The sequence below is a fragment of the Tinamus guttatus genome, unplaced genomic scaffold (genome assembly GCF_059628265.1).
Source record: "Tinamus guttatus ecotype Peru unplaced genomic scaffold, ASM5962826v1 Tinamus_guttatus_pri_ptg000942l, whole genome shotgun sequence".
NCBI classification, from domain to species: Eukaryota; Metazoa; Chordata; class Aves; order Tinamiformes; family Tinamidae; genus Tinamus; species Tinamus guttatus.
The window spans coordinates 536466-550895 of NW_028289476.1; the positions used below are offsets into that span (position 1 = coordinate 536466).

Below are 14430 nucleotides of genomic sequence, written 5' to 3' on the forward strand. Positions count from 1 at the left end.
CAGTGGAGCTCAGGAGAGCCCAGGAGGAGCCAGGAGCCTGCTGTGTGCAATACCTTTCGGGCGCTCTACACGTCACTCATCCTCATCCCCATGGCAGTAGTAAATAAACTTTTGTCCTGTCACCCTTTGTAGGGGACGCAGCGTGGTCTACAGAGCGGAAAGGAGAAGCACATGAGCAAGTACTAAAACAAACGTGCTGGTCTAGAACCCAAATAGATTTTATGTCCTAAGGGGAATTTTGAGAAGGTACCAGACAGATATCAAACCTAAACAAGAATTTTCCAAAGAACCTCTTCTGTAGATGGATATTAAGATACTGAAGATGTCTCCTCTTGTGCTTTCCCTCATTTTTTTTCCATTATTCTAATTTAAAATGCCGCAAGGCTTAAATTCAGGCTTACTTTGCTTCCTTACTATCTGACACGGAAATACCCGTGATGGATAAACAGTGACATTTCAGTCTAAGATAGAAAGATAGACAAAGCTCTCCAATTTTAGGCACCTCTGGATAGAAAGCAACAACTCCGTTTTGTAAATATTCCCTACAAAGGCAGTCAGAGCAGGCAAGGAGACGCACACAGGGCTGCGGTTCCTCGCTCGAGAGCGATCTGAATGCTGCGGAGCTCAGCCGGCCCGTTGCAAGCAGGGCAAAGCCTCGCACCAAGCTCCAGCAGTGAGGGGCCTTTATGCAAGGCTGCTCGTAAAAAACAGAGCTCCTGATGGTTTCCATTACTGCTGGAAAGCGAGCCCAAGCGCCTGTGGAAACCTCCCTTAAGAACCACTCTTCTCCTTAAAGAAGGTCAGGCAGATGACACAGTGTTTTAGATGGCCAGAAGAGTTTCACACAGAAAGGTGAGTTCCGATAAACAAAGGCAATTCCTGCTTCGACTTTTCCACTAATCAGAATTTCTTCCAGGACCTCCCATCACAGTGCCCTCCCCTAGAAAATTCCAAGCTAGGGAGCTGCCTGTAGAGGACACAGAAGCAGCCGGTGTCTCCCATTAGCACATCTGGAAGTTCACGCTTTGGAAGTGCCCATGGAAAAGCAGCTCTCACCCACCCTGCCACAAACCAGGAGATGGAACAAGAGCCCCAGCAAGCCCTTCTACCTCAGCCTCTCCACCTGGAGACCACACGGACTGTCCCATTGGCTCTGCTTCCTGAACAGCTCAACTTGATTTTACCCCAGGCCCACTCAGTTATACCCTGAACTTGATATCTTGACTATTTTACACCATTATTTGCTTCCTTTATAAGCAACTTCCTATCTCTTCCTTCTACGCGAGTAAATCCCTTAGTCTCTCAAGATTCCCCATTTATTTATTTTCTGTCATGTATCATTTAGTTACGTGTCTCAGTGGGTCTCTGACACACTTAGAAGTCACTTGGTTTGCTGGTCCCTTTTTCTAAATAACTTCACTTCCCTGCTGCCCAGCACCCCCTTTTGCAGAAAGGATAACCATTTCCTTGGAAATAAAATCTCCTCTCTGGGTACTCAAATGTTCCTTGTGGTTCTTTCTGAGGGGGTAGCAGTGCTTTTTAAAAAAAATTGGCAAACTTGCTTTGTCCAAGCAAGGATTAAAGTGAGTGTATGAAGCACTACATAGTTCTGTGCCCTCCCCTATGTTACCTGGATCAGCTGAAGCACACAAGGCTGCTACGGTAAAAAAAAAAAACAGAAACTTTATCCTCTCCCGCTCCCCTTTCTTTCAAACACATCCTACAGATTAGAAGAATCAATCAACAAATTAAACCTCAGTTTCTTCTTAAAGGCTTTTTAGAATATTGAAGGATCAGATCTCAGAGAGGTGCCCGTGAGCATTGAGGGAAGTTCCAGAGAGGAAAATACAGATGGTTTTCACTCAAAACACGGCCGTGGCTGACGAGGACTCACCGAGTTTGGGTAGTTCAGGTAGCAGATCTGACAAGGCATATCCTGGGCCGACGACCGCGTGTTCATCTGGCGCGTCCGGGACTTTTTACTGGGATTAATTACGTGACACTCTGCAAAGAGCTTCTCCAAGTTGCCATCGAAGTACCTGCACGATGCACATACGAGAAAGCAAATGTAACCGCCCTGTCTGCAAGTCATTTTTCAAACTCTGTTCAGGAGTTAGATGTGCACAGTTGGAGGTGTCGCTTTGTAAAACTCACATATCCACTACTTTTAACAGACTCTTCACCAACATATCACACTATGGTCCTGACTACAGACAGGGATATTAGACATTTTTTTTCACCCCCCCAGATATTTGGGCTCATATTGGGTGCTCCTAAAAGTTAAGACACCTTCAATTGCATTCCAGTCAAGCTAGCACAAATGGAACATTAATTTAATTATTTGATGATTCTCTAGAGTTTTGCATTAAAGCTCCAAGACTAGCTAAAATATATATATATGGATATAATAAAAATATCTTGTTTCACATTCTAGGAATCGAGATACTTTCCTAAAGTGCAGCCTTGATGTCACCAGGTTCAAATCTCATTTCAGCTTAATTCTTCCATTTTCTGCAAATGTTCTAATTGCCACAACATTAAAGTGAGGCCAACAGCAGCACCTTGAGCCCTGGTTTGTGAAGCAGCACGTCCCTAGTGACCAAGTTTTGTGTTTTCAGTTTACATTAGGTGTGCCCCAAAGAGCTGACTGGAGTCCAGTCGTCTCCAACTGGACTTTAGCACTTCCCTCCTTGCTCTCCAGAGCAGGGTGCACTCGTGTCTGGTTGGAAAGCACCTGCAGCGCTGCATTTCTCCAATTTAAGGCACATGCAGCGCTACATTTCTGAAACACCTCGAGGTTGAGGAAAACTACTGATATATCAGGCATCTGAGCTCTGCTTCAGCCAGTCTTCCATTTAAGCCTGCAGCAGAGTGAACATATCGCCAGCCTTGTGGACCAAATCTCAGCCTTCCAAGCATCTTTCTGCCTCCAATTAGCAACATCGCAGCAACCTCCCAAGGAGAGACAATTCCAAGTTTGCAGATACAGAAGGGCTGTGCGTGGGCAGGACGGCCTCCTGCCAGCACCCAGACACCAGAGCTTTCTCCAGCCCGCAGCAATTGCAAAGAGCTAATCCAAGGCGACAGCTACCGAGTTAACCTCGCTCGCTGCGTCCCCGTGCGCCAGCAGGGCTCTGAGGAGCCTTTACCCCTCCTCTCCTCCACCACCATCTTCCACAATTTGAATCCACACAAGATGGCAAGTGCTTGGAAAAAAAGAGAGCATCTGACCACAGCTACACTTAAGACCAGCAAATCAAGCCTAGGCAGCACGGAGATTAAAGTCTTTCTGCTGGGGAAAGATCATCTCTCTCAAAAACATGGGCCCAGCAACACACACAACACGTAACCCAGCTGCCTCCCGCAAGTCGCACCCAGCTGCGCCCCACAGAGCGGTCCCTGCTGCTTCAGAAGCTTCTTGGTGCAGCTCACCCCGTCCTGAGCAAACCTTGCACGCGCCAGGTGCTTGTTTTCAGGTCACTCAGCTCCCAAGCTGGTGGATAATTCTGGAATTATGGGATGCCCTAGGGTTTGGCCACTCTTCTCCAAAGCTGGCTCATGGATTTCGCTCATCCATAGTATTATGTTTGCTTTTGGGATGGCTAATATCTAAAAATTTCAGCAAGTTAATTCGGTGCACTCCCACTCTATGCAGTATTTGTCTACTGAGCAGTCATGGATAAATATTTAACTCCACAGAAGGTTTCTACCAGGCTGAGCGTTCTCGTGTGATCAGCACCACAGGGCCTCGGTTCCAAACAGCAGGCAAATAGCGGGGCGTGACAGCTGCAAAGAAAATGAGGGCTTCCAAAGACAAACCCTACGATGCAACTTTAATGCCAACATTTGCCGTCAGCTATAAGTGCATGCAAATATCAGAGCTATTTTTAATGGTGAGCTGACTTTAAAGCGTGCAGGTCACATGAGGAATGTGACTTTGCCACTTTCATTAGGCCATAAAACCCCTGCAAAAGCCACTGTTTTGAGCCCCAGCACTTTCAGCTGGGGCTCAGGAACATGGACCATCACTAACAACAGTTTTTCACCTGGAATTACCTACCCTTTCTAAATACCAATGGGCACCTAATTCACAATATGCAGTTCCCTCCCAGACTTTCACGATTTTCCCAATAAAGAGATAGAAAGTAAGAGCAAACAGTACCAGTTTCTGAGGGAAACAGGGCAGTGCGCATTCCTCTCTTCCCATTTTGGGCCTGCAAGCTGTTTTCTTTCATTTGTTCTTTCATCTCTCCAGTGAAGAAATTCTATCACTTCTTTCATTTATTTCTACAGTGTGCCAGGCTGCACTGAGAAAATAATTTCCACAACTGTTTGCACGCACGTGTCTCAGACTCGAGAACAACCATGCTGAAATTGTGAAGTAAGGAAACAAAAGAGCTACCCGGCCTTTCCGGGAAGCAAACGAGCGACAGGGACACTCGGGAGCAAAGTCCAACAGCGTCTTTCACAGAACGCCTCCGCCAGGCCCTGGATGAACACACCCAGCTCCCAGCTGATCCTGTTCCAGCTCCTCCAACGCTTGGGAATCAGTTTCCAACATGGAGCATCAGAAGATCATGGACTCTCTCCCTTCCCACACGCTTCCCGCTGAGGGGTTCGCAGAGACGTAACCCTCTTCCTCCCCTTTCCCAGGCAGGATGAAGCAGGGCAGCTCCCACCTCCTTCCCATGTTTCTCCACATCCTCAGCCACCCTGGCAAACTTCAGCTGCTGGTTCCTGCTTCCATTCCTCCCCGTTGCCCCCAAGGAAGCCAGAACACAGCAAATCCAGAGAGATTTCCTGAGAACCTTGTACAGTTTTCCCAACACCTCTGCATTTCTCCTGGAAACGTCTCCCCTGAGGCATCCTAAACACACTGCACGTCTCCAGAGTCCCTCCATGGCCGCAGCTCCATCTCATTCTCTACCAGAAATCCCATCTTCTCTGTCTCTGTGTTGACGAGACCCATCTTGACACTTTTTACTGCCGCTATCGCTGGAGTCCTCCGGGCTATCCCACTCTTCCTCTGCGACATCTGGGATCCTCCTCAACCAAATGCCGCATAACAGCCTCCCGCCACGTCGCTGCCCATCCCCAGAGGGATCAGGGTCTTCGCTAACAGCTTCCACCTCGGCTGCTGGCCCCATTCCGAGGCATCTCCACACGCCCCGTGCCCACCCCTGCGCCCACCTTCACTCTCCTCTCCACGCAACATCTTTCCTGCGGGCCGTAAGGCAAAAACCACTTCTTAATGACACCAGGAGGTTAATTTTGGTTTTATTGATTCATCTCTAGCTTCTCTTTACTGCAGACTCTTCCTCCTCCCTGAATTCTTACTCTTTTGGCCAGGGAAGCTCTACAAAGAGCTGAGCTTGACTTTCACCTATTCCCACCCCATTGCTACAGCTCTGGCTCTTACGTGGTTGCTTCTTGGTTGCGAGGTCCCTCCTTTTCAACTTGGGGAGGAGCAGAGAACATTTTGGAAATTATTATTCTTCATCCAGAGCGGCTTGGCATTAAATCTCTCGCACTCCCCCTTCTCCCTTTGTGCTGCAGATATTCCATAGTTTTAGGACTCCTGATAGCTACAGCCTATTCAACATTGGGGTCTTTTTGCTCAATACAGCTGAGCTCAGTAACCAGTTCTGTTCATTTTATCAAAGTTCTTTTTTCTCCATTACAGATCATGGTGCTTATTCCTGCTACTTCAGATCAATAGTCACACAAGTGAAAACTGTTTTCAAATCCTTATAATTTCTTCAGTGATTACCAAAACCAAGTCCATACCAGCATCACGTCTTGTTAGCTGAGGGATCCAGCGATTTTCCTTAAGAAAGTCTTGGTCTGTGTGGACACTCCTGTCTCATGACTAACTAATGACTAACTGCCTAACAACGATTCTCTAGCCATAATCAAATCCCATCCAAGGGAATATCACAAATGAAAATCCTCCTCACTGAAATAAGGCGGCTCTCAGTACCCGGGAAATTCCCCTTGGCGAACGCGGTTCGGAACACGAGTGCATGGCTCTAACGGTTGTACTCAAGCAGGAGATGGTATCTGCGCCGCAGGACGCCCGCCACGGGCAGCTGCTCGGCATGGCCGACAAACAGCCATCGGCTCCTGCACGCCCAGAGGAAAGGGGGACGACGGTACCCGGAGAGGAGCCGGAACGCCGACTTCAAGGGCAACAGGGAGTCCCTGCCGAGAGGACAAGGACATGCACCCATGTGGATAAGCACCTCCAGGAGCCTGGATCTCTACTTCAGTATCTTTCTGCACCTCCAAGTGATTAAGCCGGGTCTCTGGCTACAGCTGGATGCTTTTCCTTAGAGCAATGGGCAGAGGGAGCTTCTTTCCAGGTGCGGGAGGAGAGCTGCACTTCACTCTCTGCAGCACATAGAGGTTTCTCCAAAATGTGGGCATCACACAGGGCACCAGAAGCTGAACTCCAGTATTTGCCCCCGTGCCTGCTTCTGTCCTGCCAATAAATCCACCCCAACACACCAGCTTTGCTCCCAAACACAGCCAGATAACTGGCGCCTCACCAGTGGACGGAACATTTTTCCAGCTGTGGATATTGCTTCAGTTTAGGTGGAATCTGTAACGTATTTGGTCTCTTAATAACTCCATGCAATTAGCCCACGACAAAGCTGCCACAGACAAAAATAAACTGTTCTTTCAAAATGTGCAGAACAGGACAAAATCGCGACCAAGAGGTTTTAATGCTTTAAAATATGGAATCTTTCAATCTCCCAGACTCAGACCTAGCAACTTCCACCACGCATGGAAAACGAAGCCGCCCAGTTTATCTGCTGTCCCGCAGGCAGAGTTGGACAAGGCAGCCTGCAGGGTCACGCTGATTCACGCTGAGCTAAGGGAAAAGAGGCGCCGCTTTGGCCTGCACAGAAATGCCACGGACAGCTGAGCTCCGGCTCCGACTTGGTGGGCAATCAACAGCAGAGCTTGCACCCAAATTTTGTACCTCAGCAAGCAACAAACTGCTCCACACTGCAAGCAGCATCAGTAATGCACCGGGAAGGCTTCCTGGAGATTATTAGGAGTAAAAGAGGCCAAACATTTACCAGTTAAAGGTGTTTAAAATAACAAACCCCACAGAGAAAAAAAGAATAAAGCTAGAAAAGTCTGCAGTCTGCTGCAGACTATGCTGCAGCTAACAACAGGCTGCAGATGTCAGACTCAAGGCTGACACCGAAGACCAGGTGAGTGGCCACTGCTCATTCTAGGTTTAGGGTTTTTTGAAGTGTTTGGAATGTCTTCCCCCCCCCCCTTTTTTTTTTTCTTTTGGCCTTTCAGAGCTCTGTTTTTGGAAGATCTGGTCCATGTTTGGGCTTAATCAGCCCGTCACCTTCTTCTCAGTGGAAACCACCTCTCCAAATCGCCTCGTTTTCAGGGAGCAGATGCCGTCGCCATCGTAGCCCTCCTGTTTCCCAGCCTGGCTACCAAGACTTCTCGTCGGCTACTTGGCAAAGGGATGACTGAGAGCAGATAATTGAAGAAACTGCTTCCAGCTTTTTCTAGTACAACAGAGCATTAGCAGCAAAAATCTCACCAGTGTGCAATAGTTGTGTAGCAAGGCTCACTCACAACATTACTCACAGGGATAATTCTATAGAATTAAGATAAGTGTTTTAATGAACATGTGCTGAGAACCACTGTTTACCTGTCAATTTTGTAAATATTTACACGTATTTAAAATGTTTCTGTTGGAAAGCCCTATAACAATAAGGCCTCACACAGAAGTTGCTAATATCCCCCTTTGGAAAAAAAAAGAACCATTTTTTTTAATTGGTACCAGTCTTAACAAGCAGAGATCTAAGTGAGAAGGGCAAAAAGCCTATTGTATAAAAGGGTCAAATTCCAGTACATTTATGTCAAAGTACCCCAAAGCGAGATGGAGACAGCAAACAAGAGGAAGCTTCAACCTGACCAAAAGCAGCAGCAGCAGCAACTCACTGAGCAGACAGTGGCCATGGCCAGGGAACCGAGTCCACGTGCTCAACAGCTGAAGCCCAAGTTAAATAACCTCAAAGCGGCTACACTCGTCCCTGCAACAAGAGGCCTTCAGATACCTTCAGCGTTAACTGATTGAGGTCATTAGTCTCCGGAAAATAAAAGCTGAAACACTTAGGATATATATATATATATATATATGTATATATTATCAGTTCAGAAGAAAATCTAGGCTAAGCAAAACAAAAGATACCCAAGCTCCATCAGCAACTGGAAACACCACACAGGAGCAGGCAAGGGTGTCATTAAACCCCTACCCTTGAGGAAATTCCTCAACTGCAAAGTCATCCACAAGCAAACGGAGTATTCGCTGCTCCTCTCCCCTGGTAAAAGCACCTTGCTCCCACAGACAGGCAGGCTCTGCCTCAACCCACAGCAGAGAACACTTGTCAGCTGTTAATTAATATTTATTGAGCTAACAATACTAACAAAATGCTTCTCTGCACAAGCTCTTATAGATTAAACATCCCGGCTTCTCCCACCACGGTCCCTGCCCTGGCTTTCCTGCTGCTTCTACGCCAGGCTAATGCCCCCATCCAGGTTTTCAAGAGTAATATCTCCTCAACAGCAACACTGGGGTTAAAATAAATAAATAAATAAATAAATAAGCAAAAAAAAAAAAAAAAAAAAAAAAGGAACCAGGGCAGGTTACAAGTGTAGCAAACTATTAAAAGTATCTTCACCAGCAACCCTCGCCCAGAATCAGGATTCAAAGAGGAGAAGCGGCAGCAAAACGCGCTGCTTGCAGGGGGAAGGAAGGCACAACTCAAGGCACCATCTACACCCGAAATAAAACCCAGGGCTGAGAGGATGAAGCCCAAGGCAACTTCCAAAGCTTCTTTGAAGCCTAATGTGTGTTATTACCATTAAGATGAGGAGTCGCTCTTGACCAGGAAAGGCTGCTAAGGGGTGGGGGAGCACTTGGAGCTGTCACAGGAGCCTCTCCTGCCGCGTCCTGCACATTCACCCAGTGTTGCTAATCCAGCCACGAGTGTTTCTTGCAGGTCTCAAGTGCTGCTGGGGGCTAGGGTGGCTCTTACCTCTCCATGAGCTTCTCCTTGTCCCAGTTGAAATGGCTAAGCAGTATCCGAGTGATAGTCGCTGGATTCTGGAGGGGAAAAAAAAGGAGGAAATTAGGAGCGTGGAAGGAAAATGCCGACGGAGCTGCCGCCCTGTTATGGGTACCCCAAGCACACAGGGCAGTCGGTGTGCCCGAAAACACACATTGTCCACAGGGATCATGTAACATAGCCCTGGAAAATAGTTTAGCACATGGCAGGTAATAAAAATTAGGAGCAATTCTACAGAGCAGAAGAGCTCTATGGAGCAGGTCGGCGTTGAGGAGTCAAGGAACTGCACAATTCCCGGTAAAAGAAATGGAACAAGCCATGGAGCATCTCCCCCATGCACCAAGCGCATCCCGTCTCCCTTCACCCAAACCATCTCCCTAAGCCCCGAGCGTGTCCCCGCTTGGGCCAGGGACGGCCGACGCGCGCACGCTGCCATCTGACACCAAAATGGAAGTTGGCCGCGGGGCAAATTTTCTACGGACACTGCGAAGCCGATGAAAAGTAGGACATAACAGAGCAATGCAATTTTTGGAGCCCCCGGGCTACAGCTACAACTTTGAGCTGCCAAAAAAGCCACTGCTGTCCCCTGAAGCGGCAGTCCCTGCGCTGAGCCCACTCGCGCCCCCCTTTCCTCACTCTCCTCGCTAGCACAGCTGCTTTATGCTAAAACATTGCAAATTACGGCTCCAAAAAGCTTTTTCTCCTCCTTTCTCAAAGCTGTTTTCTTCCTGAATCAGTTCCCCAATCTGCTTCTCATGCGGCCGCAGCAGCACAAGGCGGAAGGCAGCGGGAGGCAGCCGGGGATGAGCGGGACGGTGGTTTTGGCAGGAAAGCAGCAGCCAAACCTCTGCAGGGAAGGCATCCCGAAGGGGCCTCGTGGTATCCGCTGCCAAAGCGACGCTCCGCTCCCCTCCACAGCGCGCTCCCACCCCTCTTAATGCCAGCGCAGCCGGGTCGGGGCAAATTCAGGCAGCTTCAAACTTGAGGAGTGCCACAACTAAAGCATTTTCTGCAACAAGTCTTGCCTCCAGGAAGCCTTGCGCTGAACACCCGGGGTTTCACCCATAGGCTTCTCTGTTGATCCTTCGGGCACCCTCACACATTTATCCAGGGCTTTAGTCCCATCCCTTGCTCCTGACATGCTCCCGATCCGCAAAAAAAGGTTGTGGGCAACAGTACAAGCAGCTCGAGCTGGAGAAAAAGGCTACATTAAAGGAAGGAAACTGCTCTGCAGCGGCGGCCGGGCACCTCAGGGCTCCCCAAAGGACACGTGGCTGCAGCAAGAGGCTCCGGTTTCGGTAGGGCCTTCTGCATTTCGCCAGGGAAGCAGCCGCCACGCAGCTCTCCAAGACTCGTCCCTGTACATGAGAGCCCCTCAACGGCCCGGCAGGGTCGCAGGAGAAAAGCAGCTTTATTTCGTGCAGGTGAGGTCCAAACCAGCCCGTCACCGCAGGCTTCCACTCGAGAGCCTGGTGCTGACAGTTCAGCGCACGGAGACTGACGCGGCGGAGCAGGGGAAGCTCCTGTCACCTTCCTGGGCCTTGGCTTCCCTGAGCTGCAGCCGGATCTCCGCAACGGCCGCTCCACTCCCGCGGCTCCGTGCGGGCTGCTCCTCGCCTCGGCACCAGAACGGCTCGAGCTTTCAGCCCCGCGCCGAGGCCGGTTTCGCCCGGGGCCCGCGTTACCACCGCGCTGCCGTCCCCCGCACGCGAGTGGCGGCGCCAAGCTCCGGGGACGGCCGAGCCCCGCGGCGCCCGCCGCATCCCGGTGACAGGGCGCAGACAGGCTGCGCCACCGGGACCGCCGCTGCAGCGAGGAAATGCCTTTTTGCAAGGGGTACTTTCCACTTACAGCACCAAACATTAATAATAATATTAAGCAAAGCAGCCAGATGGTAAGTCGGGGAAAAGCTCCCTCAAGTGTTCCATTTTCATCCCAACGTGCTTTGGTGAAGGCTGGGGCCATGGAGCTGGTTTACCCTTCCCTCTTACACAGCCCAAACGACGATGGCCGGGAGCTCAAGGCAGCGGAGCCAGTTGCTATCCAGACAGGCAAGCTGGGAGAAGAGGCCATTTTGTGGGAATTCTCCGCCCGCGGAGCCGGTGCTTCCGCAGGGATTTCCACGGTGAGCAAAGCAGCTAAGCATCCATCTGCTCCGAGCGGATCCGCTCTCCGGCTACTCTGCAGCAGGAATATCTGCACTTGTTCCTGCGATGTACAGCACCACACTCAGGCACATGGGTGCCAGCATGAGACAGAGGCACAGGAAAACCCTGGAAAACTTCAGGAATGAGACGTGCAGGTCTTACTTCAGCAGATAGCACTCCAACGGAGGAGGAAACAAGCCAAAACGCACCATGCGGTGCAATTTTCTCAAACCGGAAGCTCGGTTACAAGCATCCAAGTTGGATCAGGTTCTTTCTGCAGCCAGAATAGGAGTGTACGGATTGGAAGGAGGCACTCGGACGCGCACAAGCACTCTACGTGATTTAAGGCTTAAGGATTAGTGGGACATTAGCTCCAAGAGGAGCTTTCAAACAGCAGAATTTGCAGCATGACCGATTGCAGCACCTCATCCATTAGCATTCCCATCTTTGCAGATGGGCCCTGCAGTCAATACCCGCAGTTTCTGGTGGCCAGGAGCGTGCTGCCGAGCGCAGCTTCCCATCACGCGCCGGGAGGCCGCAGTCGCAGCGACGCGAGCGCTCGCAGCAGATTAAACCGCTCAATAACAACTCGAGGGCTGCTCTCAGCTGAGCCACCCGGAGAGCTGGCTCCGTGAGAGTCATCATTTTGCTTCTTCCCATTTCGTGGTTTGGGTTTTCCCTCTTGCAGCGGGATAAGCAGCGCCGGTTCCCCGGACGTCGGATGGCCGGGAAGCAGGATGAGCCATGTAGCAGTTTCCCCGCTGACCCCAGCAAGCAGGGTACGGACACGGCACACACCTCCGTTGGCCTTGACACAAGCTGGAGATGCTCAACGGCACCGAGTGTCACCAGCGATCAAGAAGCAAGCGTCCCCATAATCCATCCTACTTCATCCCATTAAATGCCCTTCGCACATGTCCTCTGACTTTGAGGATCAGATTTTACAAAGTTATGGATCACTACCATCACACTATGGCAAAAAACAGAAGCTTAATAATACGATCTCTACTTGTAGTAACCTGTCTGCATTTCCCTCCTTTTTCTAGTCCTGATGAACATATCTGCTCTTAGCAAAGGAAGATCAAATAAAACAACTCCAGCGAAAGCAATTACTTCATTTAACTGGTCCAAGAAACAGAAATGAAGCAGTCAGCTGCTTTACGTTTCCTTTGAGCCTTTTGGAACATTTTCAGGTTAATCATTAAGAGCCATGACAGAGAGCTATTGTCTAACAAAGTTTTTAAATCAAAGAAATTACTAAGGTGACAACTCCAGGATGAATTAGCAGATGTGGAAATGCAAAAACTGAATTCAGTGCAGTAAGTCTAAATAAATAAGCAAAGGCAAACACACATTTATCAGCGTGCTTCTGGAGCGTTTGGACAGCCCTGGCGCTCGGAGCACCGCAGAGACTCCGCCACCAACCCGACGCCAGTGGAAAAGCCGCATGCGGGTTACAGCCGGGGAAGGGATTTGTGCCTGCTTCTACGCCAGAGCAGAGGTTTGACAGTGAGATAGAGAGCTGTTAATTCATTTCTCCTGAACAGCGTTGCCTCCTGCTTCCTTCGCTTCAGTTCTTGGGTATAAAGTCAAGCTCTTGAGGAACGAAGCTTTGGAGACATCAGGAAATCGAGAAACTTAGGCCACTTCTGAAAAACTGTAGAACCAGAGGTCTCCAAATGGACATGCTTTACACAAACAATTTCTCACATTCAATCCCTTTTAGATTAACAAGTGTTACTGTCTGACCGCCCACAAGGACAGTATTGCCCAAGCTATTACTCCTTTGGTTGTCTCCCAGCAGAAGAAACTTGACGCAGGCACCAAAACTCAGCAGATCCGCATAAGCGACGTGCACCACAGCTAGTCACCCATGTCTCCCCTAAGCAACTAAAGCTGCCGTACTGAGAGAGAACTAGAGTGGAAGCACATGGGTGCGAGAGTACGCTGCAAAAAATCCATTTTTGCCTCAACCTTCCCTTCTCCTGCCTCCCACTCACGAGTGTGCAAAGAGCAGCCTCAAAAGAGTAGGAGAGGGTGATGGCACCATTTCCATAGAACTCTTTCAATTTACTATTTCGGTAGCTCTTTAATATCTCCCATAACAGAGGAGGAAAACAACACATGGCACCCAACAGCTACGCTGGGAAGGGAAGGATCCTCAAATTATCCTCGACCCAAAACCGTTTCGGCAGCCCTGAGCATGAAGGACCCACGGGTTCACCTAGTGGCATTCACATCCCTAGTAACCACCACCACCCCTCTCGGGCTAAACCTTTAGTCAACACCCAAAGCCTCACAGTGTCGCTTCCACCAGCACGAGAAACCAATGAGACAAACAGATACCAAACACAGGGGGCTATTTAGGAAAAGCACCGAGACACCCATCTCCTGGCCACAGACAAACTACACGTAGGCGCCTTCCTCGCACACCCGCTGCGCGCTGCTGAGGCAGGGGTGTCCAAGAAACAGCCTTTAATCCTCCTTCTCTCAAAATTACACACAGCTGCTCCTGCAGAACCCACTTTTCCCCTCCATCCTGCATGGACTCACACTGTAGAGATTCTCACCCCACGCCACGTGCTTTGGCGCTCAGCCTGCGCTCACCTGCCCGACAGTCACCGCGCTGCTCACGGACACGAACCACAAACGGACCCAGCTACACCAGATCAGAGTCACTCTGGTTGGAAAGGGCCTCCAAGATCATCAAGTCCAAACATAAACCCATCAAATGCAGAAACTGTTCCTCTTCTCTGGACAACAAGCAAACCTAACAACAGTGAGAAGCATCATTCGATACTGTTAGCCCCTTGGGATCTTGCAGACCAACAGCCTCCAGAAGACCATGAAAGACACCTCTTCTCTCATCAAACCTCTACAACTCACTGGTGTTGAGCTCAGAGAGAACATCCCATGGTGGTTCCAGAGGGATGCAAGGGCACATCTGGCCACAGAAGGAGATAAAGTGCCAAGGCTGACCTGAACCAGGCAAGAAACTGCTTGGCTTCTCCAGAAACACAAATAGTTTAGCTTTGTGCCTGCTCTGTTTTCTCTTTCCTACAAGGAAAAGTAACAACTACTTAGATTATTCGGGTTTTTTTTTTTTTTTTTTTTTTTAAGTGTAATTCACTTTAAATGGCATCGTGTCTCAGAGTTCGAACAACCTTGCAAAGACTTTT

General features: G+C 49.5%; 1 protein-coding gene across 1 annotated transcript in view; it reads right to left on the reverse strand.

The window, feature by feature from the left end:
• Positions 1–14430, reverse strand: part of ARIH1 (ariadne RBR E3 ubiquitin protein ligase 1) — a 47525-nt gene that overhangs the window by 19780 nt on the left and 13315 nt on the right. Inside the window, exons 2-3 of the mRNA XM_088538179.1 lie at positions 9075–9142; positions 1895–2039 (exon numbers count right to left, since the gene is read on the reverse strand). Of these exons, the coding sequence (XP_088394305.1) occupies positions 1895–2039; positions 9075–9142 (213 nt within the window). The remainder of the gene's footprint in view (positions 1–1894; positions 2040–9074; positions 9143–14430) is intronic.